Source organism: Pseudophryne corroboree, chromosome 1 (assembly GCF_028390025.1).
Source record: "Pseudophryne corroboree isolate aPseCor3 chromosome 1, aPseCor3.hap2, whole genome shotgun sequence".
NCBI classification, from domain to species: Eukaryota; Metazoa; Chordata; class Amphibia; order Anura; family Myobatrachidae; genus Pseudophryne; species Pseudophryne corroboree.
The window spans coordinates 494,430,392-494,455,009 of NC_086444.1; the positions used below are offsets into that span (position 1 = coordinate 494,430,392).

At 46.2% G+C, this 24,618-nt stretch overlaps 1 protein-coding gene across 1 annotated transcript in view; it reads left to right on the forward strand.

Moving 5' to 3' along the window:
• The window catches only part of LOC134895350 (guanine nucleotide-binding protein G(q) subunit alpha), a 286,798-nt gene extending 266,363 nt beyond the window's left edge, over positions 1-20,435 (forward strand). The window contains exons 6-7 of the mRNA XM_063913832.1: positions 8,077-8,230; positions 16,726-20,435. Of these exons, the coding sequence (XP_063769902.1) occupies positions 8,077-8,230; positions 16,726-16,916 (345 nt within the window). The 3' untranslated portion in view covers positions 16,917-20,435. The remainder of the gene's footprint in view (positions 1-8,076; positions 8,231-16,725) is intronic.
• The last annotated feature ends 4,183 nt before the right edge of the window (positions 20,436-24,618 follow it).

Genomic DNA, 24,618 nt, shown 5'->3' on the forward strand with positions numbered 1-24,618 from the left:
GGGCTGGTTAACTAAAAACTGAGCTCCTGTGCAGGAGGCGGGGTTATAGAGGAGGCGGTGCTGTGCATTCTGGGAACAGTCAAAGCTTTTCAGCCTGTTGGTGCCTCTGATCAAGATCCTACTCTACACCCCTATGTCAATCCTTGTGGAGCCAAGCGTACCTTGCAGAAAGAGTTTTACCAAAGGTAAGTTCTTACCATAAAACTCGTTTTATTTAAGATAGTATGGTCCGCCGGAGCTCGCACCCAGGAGGTGTAGCTAGCTCCCTGCAGTGGCTGCAGCAGCTGCCTCCGTTGTGGCTGGCTCCTGACATGTAGTGACTGAGAGCAGCTCCTCTCAGGCAGGCTGTTCTCGCATGGACTGGGTTGCTTCAGAGATGAGGTGATTCTTCAGCAGCGCGATGTGTGTGTCTGATATGCCGGGGGCGGGCGCGTCCCGGTTCTCTGTATTAAATTATGGCCTTGGACTAGCGTGAGTGCGGGAAGGGTAGGGGAGGAGGACCGGCGGTGGGTTTTAGAATTATCATGGTCGGTCTGTCTGTGTGTGAGGGGTGGAATAATGGTCCTTGTGCGCTGTCTATGGAGGGGGTGTTGTGGGGGTAATGATAATGGTGCCTATGCTGCCTGTCTTGGGGGGGGGGGGGGGGGGGGGGGGGTGCCGGTTCTGTCTGTCTGTGGAGAGGGGTAGGGGGGAGCAGTGGTGCACACAGGGGGGGGGGGGGGGGTCTCGTCATGTGTCTCTCCATGTGTTTCTCTAACCAGGTCTCTTTCTTCCTTCCTCCCCATGTTTCTCTCTTTCTCACTCCCTCCCTACCAATGTCTACATTTCTCTCTCCCTTCCTCCTCCCCATGTCTCTCTCCCTTCCTCCCCATGTCTCTCTCCCTTCCTCCCCATGTCTCTCTCCCTTCCTCCCCATGTCTCCCTCCCTACGTCTTTCTCCCTCCCCATGTCTTTCTTTCTCCCTCCCCATGTCTTTCTTTCTCCCTCCCTCCCCATGTCTTTCTTTCTCTCTCCCTCCCCATGTCTTTCTCTCTCCCTCCCCATGTCTTTCTCTTTCTCTCTCTCTCTCTCTCTCTCTCTCTCCATGTCTGTCTTTCTTTCTTTCTCCCCATGTCTCTTTCTCTCCCTATGTATGTATCTCTCTTTGCCTCTCTCCCTCCCCATGTCTCTCACTCCCTCCTCATGTCTCTCTTTCTCTTCCTCCCTTCCCATGTCTCTCTCTCTCTCTCTCTGTCTCCCCTGCTCTGACTCTCTGTGGGCTCTCTCTCTCTCTCTCTCTCTCTCACGTGATGCTCATCAGCAGCATATAGGGGGTAATTCTGAGTTGATCGCAGCAGGAACTTTAGCACTTGGGCAAAACCATGTGCACTGCAGGGGGGGGGGGCAGATATAACATGTGCAGAGAGAGTTAGATTTGGGTGGGTTATTTTGTTTCTGTGCAGGGTAAATACTGGCTGCTTTATTTTTACACTCCAATTTAGATTTCAGTTTGAACACACCCCACCCAATTCTAAATCTCTCTGCACATGTTATATCTGCCTCCCCTGCAGTGCACATGGTTTTAGCCAACTGCTAACAAAGTTCCTGCTGCGATCAACTCAGAATTACCCTCATACTTGGTCTGGTGCCCTCCATGGAGTAATGACACCCAAAATAGCAATAAATTTGATAAACTACAAAAAGTTGCTGTTTATATCATTAAACAGCACCTTTTTGCACTTTATCAAGTCTGAGTGCCATCATATTAAGTTTCACATGCAGCATGTAAAAGGGGGTAGTATAAGGTTTTTTCTCCATGCCCTTCCTGGTTAGTACCACAGGGCTACTCTGGGAGCATAAGTGGGAGACAACCAATTGCAAGTCATAATCACCTTCTTCCACCATTTATAGGTTATCTTTATTGATTTACTGCATATGTATCACTGAACAGCTGAGCCACAGAAATTATGCATCCATGTAACTTAGTTCCAGCAAGGAGAACAGGGGAAGACCATGCATCATCACTTTTTTACTAGGTGGCAGTAGTACATCTTTAAAACACATTCAGCTAAAAGCTTGTTAAATGACAATGCCCAATTTCACACAAAGTGTTAGAAGATCTGACAAACCAATTGGGACTTCTCTAGCATCCATAAGGGATATTGGGGACAGAATTAGTACGATGGGTATAGATGGGTCCAAAGGATCCAGTGCACTTTAAATTTCTTCAACTGTGTGTGCTGGCTCCTCCACTCTATGCCCCCTCCTACAGTTTAGAAAAAAGTGCCCTCAGGAGAGGATGCACACTCTGCAGCGCCAGAGTTTTTTTTTCTTCAATTTCATTTAAAACTTTTGTTTCAGTATGCTATTTGGGCAACAGCATACCTGCGTTACGGGGGGGGGGAGACGGTCACCAGCCACATGAGGTGCAGAGCCTGCTTCTCTGCTGCAGGACCACCGTCCTGAGGGACTGTTTGTTCAGCGGGGCACTGCGCCTTAGCTGTCACAGCCACAGCTTGCCGCACACCCCTAACAGAGCTTGAAGGTGATCGTTATGATGAGTACAATCCGGGGCCCCCACTAGGGGGTGCGGGGTTGCCCCCCCCCCCCCCAGTTCATTGTGTGGCAGACACGTGGGTCAGGTGTACGGGTCCCTCCTGGGGGGGACCCACGGGTGCCCCTGCATGAGACTGGCGGGAGGTATGTTCTACCAAGCATTTATGTGAGGCTACACAGCCTGTGGAGACATTGCCAGTATAAAAATCTTACAGTAGCTCTGGCGCCACAGCGGGGGGGGCGGAGCTACATCAGAGCAGGTTCTGCGGCATTCTAGCGCCTTCCTCTGCATAAGCGAGCAGCAGCAGCCTCATACAGCTACTCAAAACGGTCACAGGAACGCTGGTACCAATGTGGAGGAGGAGAGCCGCTATTAGTGTACAGTTTACAAATTATCTGTACAGCAGTATCACTGTTTTATTGTACTACATAAAATGCTGACCGTCTCACTGGGGCTGTGCAGCGTTGGGTACGCCGGGGTCCTCTCTTCTATGTCTCCTCTCACATGCAATAGGACAGGCTTGTATTGTATTCAGTCTGTGTTGTATGTGTATACAGTCTGTATTTCATTATGGTGAAACAGAAGTTATGCAGTGTATGTAATGCCAGATTCTCCCCTTTTTCATCTGTCTCCATATCATGTGAGCAGTGTAGTCAGTCATCACAAAATGCTGATAACAATATGGGGGAGAGTCCAGAGCCTTCCTGGCTGGGGACTATAAAAACTATGATGTCAAATATGTCATCTCAGCTCACTGCCAATGCCAATAAAACACAAGAACTGCAACAAGCAGTGGCTAACCTAGCTGCTAAGGCTGATGCTTCCCTTCCCCCGCTGTCTACAGGTGCACAAAAACGTGCTTTACCTGCAATCCTACCAGATTCTGATGATGATGTACAGGCGGATGGGGATGAAAGGGACCCCATTACTGGGATTCCACCCCTACACAGGGTATAGAACCCCTCGTATTGGCTATACAGGATGTGTTAAAGCTCACTCTAAAGGACGCTACTAATCAGCAGTCATTTTTCCTCCCACAAGACAAACTGACTGACACCTTTCCTGATTCCAAAGAATTGGTTGATTTATTTAAATTAGCCTTGGAAAATCCAGATAAAAAATATCAGGTGTCCTAAAGGTTTTTCAATGCCTTCCCATTTGCCCCTGAAGGCAGGAAATTCTGGGAAGAATCTCCAGCAGTAGACGTCTCTGTCTCTTGCATTTCTAAAAAGGTGGTGCTCCCTGCTCCGGGCTCTTTTACGCTAAAGGACCCGGAGGATAGGAAAATAGAGACCACGCTAAAATCTATCTACACTGCTGCAGGTGTAGCTCAAAGGCCGGTCATTGCTGGTTGCTGGGTGACACATGCCATTCACACATGGGCTACTCAGATTCAGGAGGGTCTTTCGGGTGATATGACCTTGGTTACTACTGTAACTTTCCTGAAACATATTCAGGACACGGCAAGAGTCCTCTGTGACTCCTTTAAAGAGATTGGCAATATAAATGCTAGAACCACTGCTATGGCTGTATCTGCACGCAGAGCCATTTGGTTGCGTCAATGGATTGCAGACGCCGATTCCAAACGTAATGTGGAATCTCTTCCCTTCACAGATGAATGGCACTTCGGAGGTGAATTGGACGCATGGATCTCCAAAGCTACTGCTGGGAAATCCATGTTTCTCCCTTCAGGGGCTCCGCCTTCTAGGCGTACCTACCCGGGACCGTCTACTCAGTCTTTTCGGTTATCCAGATTTCGATCTAGGGCCCGGGGTGCCTCCAATGCAGCTGGAGGCTCCAGAGGTAAGCCTAAGAAACCAGACGTTGCCTGCTCTCGGGAACAGAGAACCAGTTCAGCTTGCACAAAGACTTCGGCATGACAGTGCACACCCACCCAGAGAGGATCTCATGGTGGGAACTCGGTTACATCACTACAGACACGTCTGGGACGGTTCCTGCCAAGATGCCTGGGTAGGGGACCTTATCTCTCAGGGTTACAAGCTGGAGTTCGACGGTGCTCCTCCCCAACAATTTTTCAAATCAGGCTTGCCAGTTTTGGAAAATGTTTGTTACGCTACTACTGGCCATCAACAAGTTGGTCCGGTCCCAGGTCATTGTTCCAGTACCCCTGCTACAGCGAGGACAAGGTTACTACTCCTGTCTGTTTGTAGTGCCAAAACCAGGTGGGTCTGTGAGACCCATTTTAAATCTGAAGTTCTTGAATCCTTACCTGAAGGTTTTCAAATTCAAGATGGAATCTTTGAGAGCGGTGATCGCAGGCCTGGAACAGCAAGAATTCCTTGTGTCCCTGGATATCAAGGATGCCTACCTCCATATCCCGATTTGGCCTTCTCATCAGGCCTATCTACGGTTCGCCCTACTGAACAATCACTACCAGTTTCAGGCGTTGCCCTTCGGACTGTCTACAGCTCGGAGGGCGTTCAGGTGATGGCGGAAATGATGTTCCAGTTCAGAGTCCAGGGGGTCAACATTGTCCCTTACCTGGACGATCTCCTGATAAAAGCAAGTTCCAGGGAGCTTCTACTGCTCCATATAGATAGCACTATCCAACTTCTGTCTCACCATGGGTGCAACCTCAATCTACAAAAGTCTTAACTGGAACCGTCTCAAAGGCTCCTGTTTCTGGGTATGATACTGGATACTGTAGCTCAGAGAGTGTTCCTCCCAGAGGACAAGGTGAGAACACTTCAAGAGATGGTTTGCATGGTTCTCCAACTTGCTTGAGTTTCCATTCATCTTTACATAAAATTGTTGGGGAAAATGGTGGCCTCGTACGAGGCGATAAAGTTTGGCAGGTTTCATGCCAGACCCTTCCAATTGGTCATCCTGAACAAGTGGTCCGGTTCTCCTCTTCAGAAGCACCGAATGATTCAGCTGTCACCCCACGCCAGGATTTCACTCCTGTAGTGGTTACAGCCTCCCAACCTGCTGGAAGGTCGATATTTCGGGACTTAGGATTGGATCCTCCTCATGACGAATGCGAGCCTGGGAGGATGGGGAGCTGTCACCCAGGGGGCGCAGTTCCAGGGCAGGTAGTCTGTCCAAGAGGCCCTACTTTCGATCAACATTCTGGAACTTCGGGCTATCTTCAATGCTCTGATTCAGGCCTCCCCTCTACTCAGGGATCAGGCGATCCAGGTTCAGTCGGACAACGCCACGGCAGTGGCATACATCAATCGACAAGGAGGGACAAAAAGCAGGGCCTGCATGCGGGAAATGTCAAGAATACTTCTCTGGACGGAAAGAAATGCAAGAGCGCTGTCCGCAATTTTCATTCCAGGAATGGACAACTGAGAAGCGGACTTCCTGAGTAACCACGACAGATTTAACGGATTGTCAACAGGTGGGGATACCCGCAGATTGACATGTTTGTGTCTCGCCTCAACAAGAGGCTTCGCTGCTATTGCTCGCGAACCAGGGACCCTCAGGCGAGTGCAGTGGATGCACTGACGTCGCCTTGGCCTTACCGGCTGGTCTTCTTATTTCCTCCGATTCCGTTGATCCCAAGGGTGCTCCAACTGATCAGACATCAGAGTCCAAGCAATCCTGATTGCGCCGGATTGGCCCCGAAGGGCGTGGTACACAACTCTTCGGTACATGTCCATTGAAGACCCTTGTCCTCTGCCACTAAGGAAGGATCGTCTCCAGCAAGGACCGTTCGTCTACCCGGTCTTATGGTGGCTTCGTTTGACGGCATGGAAATTGAGCAGAATATCCTAGCTCACAAAGGGCTTTCCAAAAAGGAATCATCATATCTGGAGGAGATACTGTATGTCTCTTGGTGCGAGGAATGCACATATCCGCCTGCGGAGTTTCACTTGGGAAGTTTCCTACGTTTCCTGCAGGCTTGTGTGTATAAAGGCTTACGTCTGGGTTCCGTTAAGGTCCAGATTTCAGCTCTCTCAATTTTCTTTCAGAAGAAATTAGCTGTGTTGCCAGAAGTTCAGACCTTTTTACAAGGGGTACTCCACATACAACCTCCCTTTGTGCTGCCTACGGCACCCTGGGCTTTGGGTGTAGTGTTGAAATTTCTACATTCCTCCTGGTTTGAGCCTCTGATGATAATAGAAGACAAGTGCCTCACATGGAAGACAGTAATGTTATTGGCCCTGGCTTCTGCTAGACGCGTCTCAGAATTGGGGGCCTTATCATGTAAAAGTCCATACTTGGGGGTAAATTTACTAAGGTGGGAGATTTTTAGAACTGGTGATGTTGCCCATGGCAACCAATCAGATTCTACTTACCATTTATGTAGCTGCTTCTAGCAGATAATAGATATAATCTGATTGGTTGCTATGGGCAACATCACTAGTTCTAAAAATCTCCCACCTTAGTAAATTTCCCCCTTGGTCTTTTACGAGGACAGAGCGGAGCTCTGGACTAGACAGCAGTTCCTGCCAAAGGTTGTCTCCGCATTCCACCTGAATCAACCTATTGTGGTTCAGTCCTGTTCTTCCTCCGGAGTCTTTGAATGTTGTGCGTGCCTTAAAGATCTATGTCAGGCGCACAGCTCGGGTCAGGAAGACGGATTCTTTATGTGCTTTATGATGCGCAGAAAAAGGGATGTCCTGCTTCAAAGCAGACCATTGCTCGTTGGATTAGGCTTACTATCCAACAGGCCTATGTGTCCGGCATCCTTACCTGTTCCTCAGTCTTTGAAGGCCCACTCTACAAGGTCAGTGGGCTCTTCCTGGACGGCTGCCCGTGGAGTCTCGGCCCTGCAACTATGCGGAGCTGCTACCTGGTCGGAGAAGGACACTTTTGTGAAATTCTACAAATTTGATACCCTGGCCAAAGAGGATACACAGTTTGGGCAGGAGGTGCTACAGTAGTCTCCGCACGTTCCTGCACGTTCTGGAAGCTTTGGGACATCCCCATAGTACTAATTCTGTCCCCAATATCCCTTATGAATGCTAGAGAAAATAGGATTTTAAATACCTTCTGGTAAGTCCTTTTCTCGTAGTCCATAAGGGATATTGGGTGCCCTCCTCTGTGCAGTGACTTCTTCAGGTTATATGTTCAGTGTTTCCTGTTCAGCTGTTGCTGTGGTTATGCTATGGTGTGCTGGCTTGAAAATCTCACCACACTTCTTATGTTTCCTTTTCTCAAGTATGTCCTTTCTCCTTTCGGGCACTGTTTTGCCTATAACTGCCTGTAGGAGGAGGCATAGAGGGGAGGAGCCAGCACACTCAGTTGAAGAAATTTAAAGTGCATGGCTCCTTTGGATTCGTCTATACCCATCGTACTAATTCTGTCCCTTATGGACTACGAGAAAAGGATTTACCGGTAGGCATTTAAAAATCCTATTCCCCCCCCCCCCCCCCCCTCCACACACACACACACATTTTTGTCCTAAATTTAAATGAGTCCTATGACCCCATTGGTGTGTGATGTAACAATCCGATCTGCACAAAACTAATTTTAACTTCAACTCAGAATACAGAATAGAACATATGATATTACTTGCAAAGTACAGTACTACATCCTTATGGTCTTCAATTTCTCCTGTATTCTTGCAGAACCGGATGGAAGAAAGCAAAGCACTATTTAGGACGATTATCACATATCCCTGGTTTCAGAATTCGTCAGTCATCCTCTTTTTAAACAAGAAAGATCTTCTGGAGGAGAAAATTATGTACTCCCATCTAGTTGATTATTTTCCAGAATATGATGGTAAGTAACATACATAAATATATATATATATTTTATGGAAAAGCGTACAGGTGCGCTTCACGGTGGTCTGCATATAGTAAATTCTGAGATTGTACTCCAATTAGTTTGCCAGCACCAAGTCCTCTGGTTTCAGACTGCAGCTACCTCTTAGAAGGATCCCGGAATCCCACGGGATGATTTGTCTACAAAGGAAAATTAGAGGAGCGCTACATAGTGCAATATCGTTTATTCACAAAAGTATATTAAAACAGCAAGTATCACAGTGAAGCTTTTCTTAATACCCCAGAGTTCAGCTGAGTGGGCTTCAAATACCACTTGGTTTAATAAGAAATATCCTCTGGTATCTCCTCCGCCGGTCAAGCGTCAGGTCCCTGGTCCTCGTGCCGCCCGCCTCACGCTAACGAACGGTTAAGGATACAGCGATGACGTCACCAAGCCACGCGTGACCTGGTGACGTCATCGCTGTATCCTGAATCATTCCCCCCCCCCCCCCCCCATATGCATACAGCAGCGGTGTCCCGGCGTGCTGAGGTTCGTTAGCGTGAGGTGGGTGGCACGAGGACCAGGGACCTGACGCTTGACCGGCGGCTGGCGGAGGTGATACCAGGGGATATTTCTTATTAAACCAAGTGCTATTTGAAGCCCACTCAGATAAAGTCTGAGGTATTAAGAAAAGCTTCACTGTGATACTTTCTGTTTTAATATACTTTTGTGAATAAACGATATTGCACTATGAAGCGCTCCTCTAATTTTCCTTTGTAGAGAAATATATATATATATATATATATATATATGTGGATGGACAAGGCACTCCAATAAGCTTAATTGGGACAAACGCCGGTGCCTCCGTAAAACAAAGCAATTCTAGAAGAGAAAAACGTGGCACTCACGGCAGATTTCAATAATCACGACCACAACAATGAATTGTAGCAGAGCAACGTTTCAGTGGCACCCCACTGTCGTCAGGCCTGACGACAGTGGGGTGCCACTGAAACGTTGCTCTGCTACAATTCATTGTTGTGGTCGTGATTATTGAAATCTGCCGTGAGTGCCACGTTTTTCTCTTTTATATATTTATATATATATATATATATATATATATATATATATTTCTCTAACGTCCTAAGTGGATGCTGGGGACTCCGTAAGGACCATGGGGAATAGCGGCTCCGCAGGAGACTGGGCACATCTAAAGAAAGCTTTAGGACTAACTGGTGTGCACTGGCTCCTCCCCCTATGACCCTCCTCCAAGCCTCAGTTAGATTTCTGTGCCCGACGAGAAGGGTGCACACTAGGGGCTCTCCTGAGCTTTTTAGTGAAAGTTTTAGTTTAGGTTTGTTATTTTCAGTGAGACCTGCTGGCAACAGGCTCACTGCACCGAGGGACTAAGGGGAGAAGAAGCGAACTCACCTGCGTGCAGAGTGGATTGGGCTTCTTGGCTACTGGACATTAGCTCCAGAGGGTCGATCACAGGCCCAGCCTGGATGGGTCCCGGAGCCGCGCCGCCGGCCCCCTTACAGAGCCAGAAGAGCGAAGAGGTCCGGAAAAATCGGCGGCAGAAGACGTTCCTGTCTTCAATAAGGTAGCGCACAGCACTGCAGCTGTGCGCCATTGCTCTCAGCACACTTCATACTCCGGTCACTGAGGGTGCAGGGCGCTGGGGGGGGCGCCCTGAGACGCAATAAAACATGATAAAAATACCTTACATGGCAAAAAATACATCACATATAGCTCCTGGGCTATATGGATGCATTTAACCCCTGCCAGAATATACAGAAAAACGGGAGATAAGGCCGCCGAAAAGGGGGCGGAGCCTATCTCCTCAGCACACTGGTGCCATTTTCCCTCACAGCTCAGTTGGAGGGAAGCTCTCTGGCTCTTCCTTGCAGTCACTACACTACAGAAAGGGTTAAAAAAAGAGAGGGGGGCACTAATTAGGCGCAGTATTAAAACATACAGCAGCTATAAGGGGAAAAACACTTATATAAGGTTATCCCTGTATATATATATAGCGCTCTGGTGTGTGCTGGCATACTCTCCCTCTGTCTCCCCAAAGGGCTAGTGGGGTCCTGTCCTCTATCAGAGCATTCCCTGTGTGTGTGCTGTGTGTCGGTACGTTTGTGTCGACATGTATGAGGAGAAAAATGATGTGGAGACGGAGCAGAGTGTCTGTAACAGTGATGTCACCACCTAGGGGGTCGACACCTGAGTGGATGTACTGTTGAAAATTACGTGACAGTGTCAGCTCTGTATAAAAAAACAGTGGTTGACATGAGACAGCCGGCTACTCAGCTTGTGCCTGTCCAGACGTCTCATAGGCCGTCAGGGGCTCTAAAGCGCCCGTTACCTCAGATGGCAGATACAGACGCCGACACGGATACTGACTCCTGTGTCGACGGTGAAGAGACAACCGTGATTTCCAGTAGGGCCACACGTTACATGATTGAGACAATGGAAAATGTTTTATACATTTCTGATAATACGTGTACCACCAAAAAGGGGTATTATGTTCGGTGAGGGAAAAACTACCTGTAGTTTTCCTGAATCTGAGAAATAAAATGAGGTGTGTGATGATGCGTGGGTTTCCCCCCGATAACAATTGATAATTTCTTAAAAAGTATTGGCTGTATACCTTTTCCCGCCAGAGGTTAGGGTGCGTTGGGAAACACCCCCTAGGGGGGATAAGGCGCTCACACGCTTGTAAGAACAAGGGCTCTACCCTCTCATGAGATGGCCGCCCTTAAGGATCCTGCTGATAGAAAGCAGGAGGGTATCCAAAAATGTATTCACACACATACTGGTGTTATACTGCGACCAGCAATCGCCTCAGCCTGGAGGTGCAGTGCTGGGTTGGCATGGTCGGATTCCCTGACTGGAAATATTGATATCCTAGATAAGGATAGTATATTATTGCCTATAGAGCATTTAAAAGATGCATTTCTATATATGCATGTTGCACAGCGGAATATTTGCCGACTGGCATCAAGTATAAGTGCGTTGTCCAATTCTACCAGTAAAATGGTCAGGTGATGCGGATTCCAAACGGCATTTGGAAGTATTGCCTTTGAAAGGGGACATTTGGGGTCGGTCTTTTAGACCTGGTGGCCACGGCAACAACTGGGAAATCCACGTTTGTACCCCAGGTCGCCTCTCAAAATAAGACGCCGTATTATCAGGCGCAGTCCTTTGTTGGCAAGCGGACAAAAGGTTCCTCTTTTCTGCTCGTGACAGAGGGAGAGGAAAAAGGCTGAAGAGATTAGCCAGTTCCCAGGAACAGAAACCCTTTCCCGCCTCTGCCAAGCCCTCAGTATGACGCTAGGGCCTTACAAGCTCAGGCACGGTGGGGGCCCGTTCTCAATGAATTTCAGTGCGCAGTGGGCTCACTCGCAAGTAGACCCCTGGATCCTTCAGGTAATATCTCAAGGGTACATATTGGAATTCGAGACGTCTCCCCCTCGCCGTTTCAAAAAGTCGGCTTTACCGACGTCTCCCTCTGACAGGGAGGCAGTTTTGGAAGCCATTCACAAGCTGTATTCCCAGCAGGTGATAATCAAGGTACCCCTCCTGCAACAGGGAACGGGGTATTATTCCACACTATTGTGGTACCGAAGCCAGAAGGCTCGGTGAGACCGATTCTAAATCTAAAATCTTTGAACACTTACATACAGAGGTTCAAATTCAAGATTGAGTCACTCAGAGCAGTGATTGCGAACCTGGAAGAAGGGGACTACATGATGTCTCGGGACATCAAGGATGCTTACCTTCATGTCAAAATTTACCCTTCTCACCAAGGGTACCTCAGGTTATGGTACAGAACTGTCACTATCAGTTCAGACGCTGCCGTAGGGATGGTCCACGGCACCCCGGGTCTTTACCAAGGTAATGGCCGAAATGATATCCCTTCGAAGGAAGGGAATTTTAGTTATCCCTTACTTGGACGATTCCCTGATAAGGGTAAGATCCAGGGAACAGTTGGAAGTCGGTGTAGCACTATCTCAGGTAGTGTTGCGGCAGCACGATTGGATTCTCAATATTCCAAAATCGCAGCTGGTTCCGACGACTTGTCTTCTGTTTCCTAGGGATGTTCCTGGACACAGTCCAGAAAAAAGGTGTTTCTCCCGGAAGAGAAAGCCAGGGAGTTATCCGAGCTAGTCAGGAACCTCCTAAAACCGGACCAAGTCTCAGTGCATCAATGCATAAGGGTTCTGGGTAAAAATGGTGGCTTCCTACGAAGCAATCCCATTCGTTAGATTCCACGCAAGAACTTTCCAGTGGAACCTACTGGACAAATGGTCCGGGTCGCATTTTCAGATGCATCAGCGGATAACCCTGTCACCAAGGACAAGGGTATCCATCCTGTGGTGGTTGCAGAGTGCTCATCTTCTAGAGGGCCGCAGATTCGGCATTCAGGACTGGGTCCTGGTGACCACGGATGCCAGCCTGCGAGGCTGGGGAGCAGTCACACAGGGAAGGAATATCCAGGGCTTAGGGTCAAGCCTGGATACATCACTTCACATAAATATCCTGAAGCTAAGGGCCATTTACAATGCTCTAAGCTTAGCAAGACCTCTGCTTCAAGGTCAGCCGGTGTTGATCCAGTCGGACAACATCATGGCAGTCACCCACGTAAACAGACAGGGTGGCACAAGAAGCAGGAGGGCAATGGCAGAAGCTGCAGGGATTCTTCGCTGGGCGGAAAATCATGTGATAGCACTGTCAACAGTATTCATTCCGGGAGTGGACAACTGGGAAGCAGACTTCCTCAGCACGACCTCCACCCGGGAGAGTGGGGACTTCACCCAGAGGTCGTCCACATGATTAAAAAACTCGACAGGTATTGCACCAGGTCAAGAGACCCTCAGGCAATAGTTGTAGACGCTCTGGTAACACCGTGGGTGTACCAGTCAGTGTATGTGTTCCCTCCTCTGCCTCTCATACCCAAGGTACTGAGATTGATAAGATGGAGAGGAGAAAACACTATATTCGTGGCTCTGGATTGGCCAAGAAGGACTTGGTAACCGGAACTTCAAGAGATGCTCACGGAGGATCCGTGGCCTCTACCTCTAAGAAGGGACCTGCTCCAGCAAGGACCCTGTCTGTTCCAAGACTTACCGCTGCTGCGTTTGACGGCATGCCGGTTGAACACCGGATCCTGAAGGAAAAAAGGCATTCCGGATGAAGTCATCCATATCCTGATCTAAAGCCAGGAAGGATGTAACCGCAAAAACATTATCACCGCAATTGGCGAAAATATGTTGCGTAGTGCGAGGCCAGTAAGGCCCGACGGAGGAAATTCAACTGGGTCGATTCCTACATTTCCTGCAAACAGGAGTGTCTATGGGCCTGAAATTGGGGTCCATTAAGGTTCAGATTTCGGCCCTGTCAATTTTCTTCCAAAAAAGAACTAGCTTCAGTCCCTGAAGTTTAGACGTTTGTAAAAGGGGTACTGCATATACAGCCTCCTTTTGTGCCTCCAGTGGCAATTTGGGATCTCAATGTAGTTTGGGTTCCAAAAGTCACATTGGTATGAACCACTTAAATCTGTGGAGTTAAAATATCTCACATGGAAAGTGGTCATGCTGTTGGCCCTGGCCTGGGCCAGGCGCGTGTCAGAATTGGCGGCTTTATCCTGTAAAAGCCCTTATCTGATTTTCCATTCGGACAGGGCGGAATTGAGGACTCGTCCTCAGTTTCTCCCTAAGGTGGTTCCAGCGTTTTCACCTGAACCAACCTATTGTGGTGCCTGCGGCTACTAGGGACTTGGAGGAATCCAAGTTGCTGGATGTTGTCAGGGCCCTGAAAATATGTTTCCAGGACGGCTGGAGTCAGGAAATCTGACTCGCTGTTTATCCTGTATGCACCCAACAAGCTGGGTGCTCCTGCTTCTAAGCAGACTATTGCTCGTTGGATTTGTAGTACAATTCAGCTTGCACATTCTGTGGCAGGCCTGCCACAGCTAAAATCTGTAAAAGCCCGTTCCACAAGGAAAGTGGGCTCATCTTGGGCGGCTGCCCGAGGGGTCTCGGCTTTACAACTTTGCCGAGCAGCTACTTGGTCAGGGGCAAACACGTTTGCTAAATTCTACAAATTTGATACCCTGGCTGAGGAGGACCTGGAGTTCTCTCATTCGGTGCTGCAGAGTCATCCGCACTCTCCCGCCCGTTTGGGAGCTTTGGTATAATCCCCATGGTCCTTACGGAGTCCCCAGCATCCACTTAGGACGTTAGAGAAAATAAGAATTTACTTACCGATAATTCTATTTCTCATAGTCCGTAGTGGATGCTGGGCGCCCATCCCAAGTGCGGATTGTCTGCAATACTTGTACATAGTTATTGTTACAAAAATCGGGTTATTATTGTTGGGAGCCATCTTTTCAGAGGCTCCTCTGTTATCATACTGTTAACTGGGTTCAGATCACAAGTTATACGGTGTGATTGGTGTGGCTGGTATGAGTCTTACCCGGGATTCAAAATCCTTCCTTATTGTGTACGCTCGTCCGGGCACAGTATCCTAACTGAGGCTTGGAGGAGGGTCATAGGGGGAGGAGCCAGTGCACACCAGTTAGTCCTAAAGCTTTCTTTAGATGTGCCCAGTCTCCTGCGGAGCCGCTATTCCCCATGGTCCTTACGGAGTCCCCAGCATCCACTACGGACTATGAGAAATAGAATTATCGGTAAGTAAATTCTTATTATATATATAATATTTTTGTACACTTTTACCATTGAACATAGAAGCAGTACTTATACTTACCAATGTTAACAATTGGTTTCACATTTTAATGTATGTATGCATTTGTACAGATGTGCTCTCTTACATCCTACATCTTACAAACAGTCACAACATGATGAGGTGGTACTTGGTAGCGCTGAGCGTCTTTTTTTTTTCTTCTTCTGCGAAAATGCTTCTTAGACGCAATGTAATGCAATAGGACGCACAAGCTGCTTCTGCTGATTAAAATGATATGCAGCATGCCTATATTCTGTGTGTAACTGTTATGAAGATATGAGTTTGGTAACTACTCTTGGCTGCCGGGAATATAGTTGATTCTGTTTTGGAAATGTTGAGTTTGAGGTGGCGAGATGTCATCCAAGATGAAATGGCAGAAAAGGCATTCAGTTCCCCTGCTGTGCACATAGAACTGATTTCCTCTTGCTCTTGTAGCCCTCAGAAGGGAATTCATAGGCATTCCCGGCTGTCAGTATCCTAACAGTGGTATTCTGCCCGCCAGAATGCCGGCAGGGGGCCAGAGCTACAAGTCCCTTTGTGGGCTTGGTGGCTTGCCACAGGATCTATTCCCACTCTGTGGGTGTTGTGGACACCCACGAGAGGAATAGCTACTGTGTGCTGGTATGCTGGCTGTCTGGATTCTGACGTCTGTATCCTGACCGCCGAGATTCCAACAGTTGGCAAATTGATTTTCTCCCCTCAGAAGAGATCCATGTGATGGCACTCTAGAGCACATGCTGGTACCACATTTGAGCAAATCAAAGCGCACAGAGTTGCCCTGCAAGTATTTTGCAGATGGGAAATAACCTTCTGAGGGCATAAGTTTTTTTAAACATATGCTCATTAGTTGACATGGATTATAGCGGTGTTAGGCCTGATTTAGATATGTGAATAGAGTAAGAACAAGCAACTGTGCACCTTGATAAAACTATTTTGGTGCAGATGTAACATGTGCAGAGTGATAGGCCCTACACACTGGCCGATTTTTTGAAAGATATGAACGATCTCGTTCATAAATGAACGAGAACTCGTTCATATCTTTCAGTGTGGAGACTTAAGCGATGAACGATGCGCGTCCCCGCGCTCGTTCATCGCTGGTCTCCCGTCGGCTGTGCATGCAGGCCAATATGGACGATCTCGTCCATATTTGCCTGCACTTCAATGCAGCCGCGTGACGGGGGGAGTGAAGAAACTTCACTCCCCCTGTCACTGCCCCCCCGCCGCCGGGTCGCTCGTCGGCCGTATCCGCCGTCGGGCAGCTCGGCGGCGGATCGGCTAGTGTATAGGGCCCCTGATTTAGATTTGGATGGCTGTGTCCAGACTGGAATCTAAGACCGGGTACACACACGTGACGACATCGCAAACAATGCAATGTCACGACGACGAGACCCCGCACCAGCAATTGCATACACACTTGCCGATGCCAGCAGCAACGAACGATGGCAGGGGGGAGGAACAGCGCCATGCCAGATTTGTCCGCATGTCCAGGCAACAGGGGATGTCGTTAATGACCTGCAGGAGCTTGCATCGTTCACGGTATAGTGCGCATGCACTTGACGATGTGAAGAATATATTCTCCGATCAGCCTAAATTGCAGTGAAAAACTAAAACATACAGTAGCAGCATGGTTTGTCCAGGTGCACAGGTACTTGCTCATCCTTATTCTATTGCCATATCTGAATCCGCCCATAACTTAAAATTCTTCTGTTCAAATAGAAGTTCCTGGTGTAATGTTTTAATATTTTTGTTTTGTCTATTTACATGAAAAGGACCCCAGCGAGATGCACAAGCGGCAAGAGAATTTATCTTAAAGATGTTCGTAGATCTGAATCCAGACAGTGACAAAATAATCTATTCTCATTTCACCTGCGCCACAGACACTGAGAACATTCGCTTCGTCTTTGCTGCTGTCAAGGACACGATCTTACAGCTGAACCTGAAGGAATACAACCTGGTCTAACTGTGCCTGCTAGTTTTCCCAATCCCCCTTTGGGTCATTGAAGAAATACAAGAAGGACTGTATTATCTATAAGAGGAAAAGAAACAATTTGCATAATACTAATTTATTGCCGTCCTGAACTCTGCGAATGTTCACAGAGTTTGTAGTAATTATTATTATGATTTTATTTAAACGATGTAGAGGAAAAACGAACAGCTGCCGTAAAGGTGCAGCACCATTTTCTAGGAGAAATCGACTTCTGTTTTGAATTGTAAGTCGTGCACTCATAAGGGCCGGTTTCATTTGTATTGCTTTTATTTTTTAAGGAGAGAGCAGGATGCTTTTAATTCTGCATGATGCTCCGAGGCTCCTTCTTTAGGTATTTTAAGCTTTTCCAGTTCAGATTCTCGTAAGGTTTCCCATATAATAATGACCCCTTTCTGAGCCGCTTACACTAGTAAAAAAAATAGGCATACCTTTTGTGGTTTGTTATTTTCTTTTTTAAATTTCAGTCGTCATCTTTGCTAATTTATAAACTTTTCGAAGGATAAAAAGTATTGAAACTGTGATTTTTAAATTATTGAAATGTATAAAGTAGATTTGGTTTTTGGTACTGTCTTTTGTCACTGAGGTAAGATTTCAAGAACTCATCAAGCAATAGGTACGTGAGTTCAATGCTTAGCCATCCACATATTTAAGATGACTGACAAAATGGCAGATAGGTGATTGAAGTGTCTGTCTGAAATGACCAAGACTCACTCAAAAAGGAATAGAGAAAATGTTTGGTTATATAGCGTGCCATTTTTATTTTTAAGGGAAGGGGGATAAGAACTTGGTGATATTTTAATTTCTACTTGCACATCCAAATGTTGGGAACACTAAACACTTTCCCCCGCTTTAGTGCATTCAACTATACAGATTTTTATTTTTTTTGTTACATTTTTATGGTATTACAGAGCTGACTAAAAAAAATGTGCAAATCCAATATCCAGTTGCCAAATCTGGCTCTTTATATTTCGTATTTTTTTGGGGTTTTTTTGGATTGTACATAGACAATTAAAATGCCAAAACTGACTGATTAGGTTCCAATTTCATCTGATGCCTGCCAAATAAGCCATTTCTCTTCATACATTAGGTATTTTTTCCTAGTATTCCATTATATTTGCCAAACAAGCAGTGCATGTATTACCTGTGCTGGTAGCCTTGTATTTAAGGATGTCGTCTTGTGCCCTATATATGTGGAGAGGAGGTGCTATACAGTTAATTGTTTTTTTTTACCTTCCTATGTCAGCATAGAAGGACCTACAACACAGTTTAGGTGCAGTCATTAGCTGTTCTCCCTGTTTATAAGAATGGTTAAAAATCTAGAACACATGTTAACCGGGGACCTTCTTTTAAATTTATTAAGAGTTGCTACTGTGCATTTTCTGTAAGAGATAATATTAAAAAAGAAAACAGTTGATGTCAAAGTATTAATCCCTAATTATTAAATCCATAGAAAAATGTTTTTCCTTTATTCTTTCGCACAACCTTTTTCTTAATATTGTTTTGCCAATTACCAGTTTGTAGAGTTTTAGCAATCTGCCCAATTATTTGGGAGAGGGGGCTGCTAAACTGTGCCATTTGTTTTAGTGCTATGCCACATGTGGGGTGGTGGGAGAAGGTTATAAATACGGACTCCACTGCCTCAGGGATGCAAGGGAGAATTGATTACAGAAATTATGTTTCCATTTAACCACTTCAGTCCTGATATACCTCTGTATGTTGGACGCTGGAAGTATTAAATGTCTCTAATGATCTTCAATCAAAAAAAAACTCCCTTCCCCGAGTGTTGTTTTAATTATTTTTTCTCTGCACCCTCAGAAAACCCATGTAATTTAACACTTATAGTAAACTAAAAATACTGTTTGTAGGTATTGTGGAATTATAAATGCTATAATCATTGTACACACATATTGTATATGTATATACTATATATGTATATATAATATGTGGCAACATCCGTATTGGCTTTGTAATCATTAGTTTTTGGCAAATTGAATGTGCTGTATTGATAAATATGTATCTATGTAATTGTATTGTATGTCTTATAGCATATTCACATTTCAAATATTGTTATTTTTATTTTATTTTTTAGGTTTGTTTTTATTGTTTTGTTTTTTAAGGAGAATGTACATTTTTATTGGTTTATTACTGGTCAGAAGTTTTACTTTTTCAATATAAATATTGAATATAAACAACTCTCATCTAAAATATTTCTGAAATGAGGTGCGTTTTACAATGGATGCCTAAAAAAATGAAAACAAGTGTCTGCACTGAAGAGCTTTCATTTTTAAGACTCCATTAATGTGCGTAGTGTTGACTGATTACCGTTGAAGCGTTTTGTTCCATACATTAATGGCAATTGTTTAATCTATCCTCACAAGATGAGGATAAACTGTTGGATACATCTTTTCAGTCCTTGGACGTTCAGACTCTTGTCACAATCCACTGAAGAGCCTGGACAATTATGACTCTGGATTTTTGGAGGGGTAACATATTAAGAAAAAGTAAACAATGTATATTTTAATCTGAACATTTTTATTGTCCTAATTGCACACCTATTGCTTTTGCAAAGAGTATTTCATTGCATAAACCTAAGTATATCACATACGTACAGTATATTATACAAGGTGTTAGAACACTTCTAATGTATATAATTGTCACCAATGTTGAATTTCTAGTCAGTGAAAATATAAATATATATTTGTTTTTGTTTTATTTTTAATGATGCTGTGACAGAAATGAAAATTGACACTGAAGCTTCACAAGATTTAGTATGTAGCTTTTTTATGTTTGTTTTTTTCAGGGTGGGGGATCTTCTAAATATATGATCTTGTTATTTCTATGTACAAACTTATTTACAGTAATCCTATTACTATAGGATGGTGAAAGTATCTCATCCTCTAGGGAGTACCCACGTTAAAAAATGTTTAACCCTTTAGATGACAGAGGCAAGAGGCAGTGCATCGAGGCTACAAGACAGTCCTTGTGTCTTCTCATGACATGTTTTCTGATCTGCTTATGCCATTGCAAATGACACCAACTGATTTCTGTGATTGTTTAAATTATGACTGTTTCCAGAAAACGAACAAATGTATAACAAACCAATGCAATTATTATTTTTTCTATATATGATTCCCCGTCTCCCAATTTATATTTCTTGTTCACATTTAAGAAACCCACACTTGCACAAAACTAAAATGAATGCACAGGCGTTCCCATTAAGAATGTAACTACGTTTCCAGATTATTAAACTGTCTTGCCTTACAGAGCTCTGGATCAGACATTTGTGCCTCAAACCCTAAAGCTGTAGGCTAAATATATATATATATATATATATATATATATATATATATATATATACTGTTTTTGTTTTACTCCTTAAATAGTTGCCAAATGGAGTACTTTCATTGAATGTCCTGCATGGGAACCTAATCCATAGCTACCACAAGGAAACTGTAATATGTGTGCTTTTGAAATAAATTACCTTAAACTTGACTTTTTTTTTATTTTTGAAACCATTAATAACCAACTTACTGCTAATGCGCTGTACTGCAGTGGTGAGGGCGAATTACTTTACATATTTTAAGTGCAGGCTATCTTAATGTGCTGGTGTTTAAACTGTCATTTTTGGAAGTAATTCTAACACACCTCTGCCAAGGAGGAAATATATATGTGTGTGTGTGTGTGTGTGTGTGTGTGTGTGTGTGTGTGTGTGTGTGTGTGTGTGTGTGTGTGTGTGTGTGTGTGTGTAAGGGAGGGGACACATTGTAGTGCATTGCTGGACCTTACAGCACTTTAGTGAGTGATATATACTTGTTTCTCTAAATGTGCAAGTAAATTATTATTATTATTTCTCTATCGTCCTAGTGGATGCTGGGGTTCCTGAAAGGACCATGGGGAATAGCGGCTCCGCAGGAGACAGGGCACAAAAAGTAAAGCTTTCCGATCAGGTGGTGTGCACTGGCTCCTCCCCCTATGACCCTCCTCCAAGCCTCTGTTAGATTTTTGTGCCCGGCCGAGAAGGGTGCAATCTAGGTGGCTCTCCTAAAGAGCTGCTTAGAGAAAGTTTAGCTTAGGTTTTTTATTTTACAGTGAGTCCTGCTGGCAACAGGATCACTGCAACGAGGGACTTAGGGGAGAAGAAGTGAACTCACCTGCGTGCAGGATGGATTGGCTTCTTGGCTACTGGACATCAGCTCCAGAGGGACGATCACAGGTACAGCCTGGATGGTCACCGGAGCCTCGCCGCCGGCCCCCTTGCAGATGCTGAAACATGAAGAGGTCCAGAATCGGCGGCAGAAGACTCCTCAGTCTTCTAAAGGTAGCGCACAGCACTGCAGCTGTGCGCCATTTTCCTCTCAGCACACTTCACACGGCAGTCACTGAGGGTGCAGGGCGCTGGGAGGGGAGCGCCCTGGGAGGCAAATGAAAACCTATTTGGCTAAAAAATACCTCACATATAGCCTCCGGGGGCTATATGGAGATATTTAACCCCTGCCAGAATACACTAAAGAGCGGGAGACGAGCCCGCCGGAAAAGGGGCGGGGCCTATCTCCTCAGCACACAGCGCCATTTTCCTTACACAGCTCCGCTGGTCAGGACGGCTCCCAGGTCTCTCCCCTGCACTGCACTACAGAAACAGGGTAAAACAAGAGAGGGGGGGCAAAATAGTGGCAAAAATTATATTATAAAAGCAGCTATACAGGGAGCACTTATTATAAGGCTATCCCTGTCATATATAGCGCTTTTGGTGTGTGCTGGCAAACTCTCCCTCTGTCTCCCCAAAGGGCTAGTGGGGTCCTGTCTTCGTTAAGAGCATTCCCTGTGTGTCTGCTGTGTGTCGGTACGTGTGTGTCGACATGTATGAGGACGATATTGGTGTGGAGGCGGAGCAATTGCCAAATATGGGGATGTCACCTCCTAGGGGGTCGACACCAGAATGGATGCCTTTATTTATGGAATTACGGGATAGTGTCAACACGCTAAAGCAGTCGTTTGACGACATGAGACGGCCGGACAATCAGTTAGTGCCTGTCCAGGCGCCTCAAACACCGTCAGGGGCTGTAAAACGCCCTTTGCCTCAGTCGGTCGACACAGACCCAGACACAGGCACTGATTCCAGTGGCGACGGTGACGAATCAACCGTATTTTCCAGTAGGGCCACACGTTATATGATTTTGGCAATGAAGGAGGCGTTACATTTAGCTGATACTACAGGTACCACTAAACAGGGTATTATGTGGGGTGTGAAAAAACTACCTATAGTTTTTCCTGAATCAGAAGAACTAAATGATGTATGTGATGAAGCGTGGGTTGCCCCCGATAAAAAGATGCTAATTTCAAAGAAGTTATTAGCTTTATACCCTTTCCCGTCAGAGGTTAGGGCGCGCTGGGAAACACCTCCTAGGGTGGACAAGGCGCTCACACGCTTATCTAAACAAGTGGCGTTACCCTCTCCTGAGACGGCCGCACTTAAAGATCCAGCAGATAGGAGGATGGAAAATATCCAAAAAAGTATATACACACATACAGGTGTTATACTACGACCAGCTATAGCGACAGCCTGGATGTGCAGTGCTGGAGTAGCTTGGTCAGAGTCCCTGATTGAAAATATTGATACCCTGGATAGGGACAATGTTTTACTGTCTTTAGAGCAAATAAAGGATGCATTTCTTTATATGCGTGATGCACAGAGGGATATCTGCACACTGGCATCACGGGTAAGTGCTATGTCCATTTCGGCCAGAAGAAGTTTATGGACGCGACAGTGGTCAGGCGATGCGGACTCAAAACGGCATATGGAAGTTTTGCCGTATAAAGGGGAGGAGTTATTTGGAGTCGGTCTATCAGATTTGGTGGCCACGGCTACAGCCGGGAAATCCACCTTTTTACCTCAAGCTACTCCCCAACAGAAAAAGACACCGACTTTTCAACCGCAGCCCTTTCGTTCCTTTAAAAACAAGAGAGCAAAGGGATATTCATATCTGCCACGAGGCAGAGGAAGGGGGAAGAGACACCAACAGGCAGCTCCTTCCCAGGAACAGAAGCCCTCCCCCGCTTCTACAAAAGCCTCAGCATGACGCTGGGGCTTCTCAAGCGGACTCGGGGGCGGTGGGCGGTCGTCTCAAGAATTTCAGCGCGCAGTGGGCTCACTCGCAGGTAGATCCCTGGATCCTGCAGATAATATCTCAGGGGTACAGGTTGGAACTAGAGACAGATCCGCCTCGCCGTTTCCTGAAGTCTGCTTTACCAACGTCCCCCTCCGAAAGGGAGACGGTTTTGGAAGCCATTCACAAGCTGTACTCTCAGCAGGTGATAGTCAAGGTACCTCTTCTACAACAGGGAAAGGGGTATTATTCCACTCTATTTGTGGTACCGAAGCCGGACGGCTCGGTAAGACCTATTCTAAATCTGAAGTCCTTGAACCTGTACATAAAGAAGTTCAAGTTCAAAATGGAGTCACTCAGAGCAGTGATAGCGAACCTGGAAGAAGGGGACTTTATGGTGTCCTTGGACATCAAGGATGCGTACCTCCACGTTCCAATTTACCCCTCACACCAGGGGTACCTCAGGTTCGTTGTACAAAACTGTCACTATCAGTTTCAGACGCTGCCGTTCGGATTGTCCACGGCACCTCGGGTCTTTACAAAGGTAATGGCCGAGATGATGATTCTTCTTCGAAGAAAAGGCGTATTAATTATCCCATACTTGGACGATCTCCTAATAAGGGCAAGGTCCAGAGAACAGCTAGAGAGGGGATTAGCACTGTCTCAAGAAGTGCTAAAACAGCACGGCTGGATTCTGAATATTCCAAAATCCCAGTTAATGCCGACAACTCGTCTGCTGTTCCTAGGGATGATTCTGGACACGGTTCAGAAAAAGGTTTTTCTCCCGGAGGAAAAAGCCAAGGAGTTATCCGAGCTTCTCAGGAACCTCCTAAAACCAGGAAAGGTGTCTGTACATCAATGCACAAGAGTCCTGGGAAAAATGGTGGCTTCTTACGAAGCAATTCCATTCGGCAGATTCCATGCACGAATTTTCCAGAGGGATCTGTTGGACAAATGGTCAGGGTCGCATCTTCAGATGCACCAGCGGATAACCCTGTCTCCAAGGACAAGGGTATCTCTTCTGTGGTGGTTGCAGAGTGCTCATCTATTGGAGGGCCGCAGATTCGGCATACAGGATTGGATCCTGGTGACCACGGACGCCAGCCTGAGAGGCTGGGGAGCAGTCACACAAGGAAGAAACTTCCAGGGAGTGTGGACGAGCCTGGAAACGTCTCTTCACATAAACATTCTGGAACTAAGAGCAATCTACAATGCTCTAAGCCAGGCAGAACCTCTGCTTCAAGGAAAACCGGTGTTGATCCAGTCGGACAACATCACGGCAGTCGCCCATGTAAACAGACAGGGCGGCACAAGAAGCAGGAGTGCAATGGCAGAAGCTGCAAGGATTCTTCGCTGGGCAGAGAATCATGTGATAGCACTGTCAGCAGTGTTCATCCCGGGAGTGGACAACTGGGAAGCAGACTTCCTCAGCAGACACGACCTTCACCCGGGAGAGTGGGGACTTCATCCGGAAGTCTTCCACATGCTGGTAACCCGTTGGGAAAGACCAATGGTGGACATGATGGCGTCTCGCCTCAACAAAAAACTGGACAGGTATTGCGCCAGGTCAA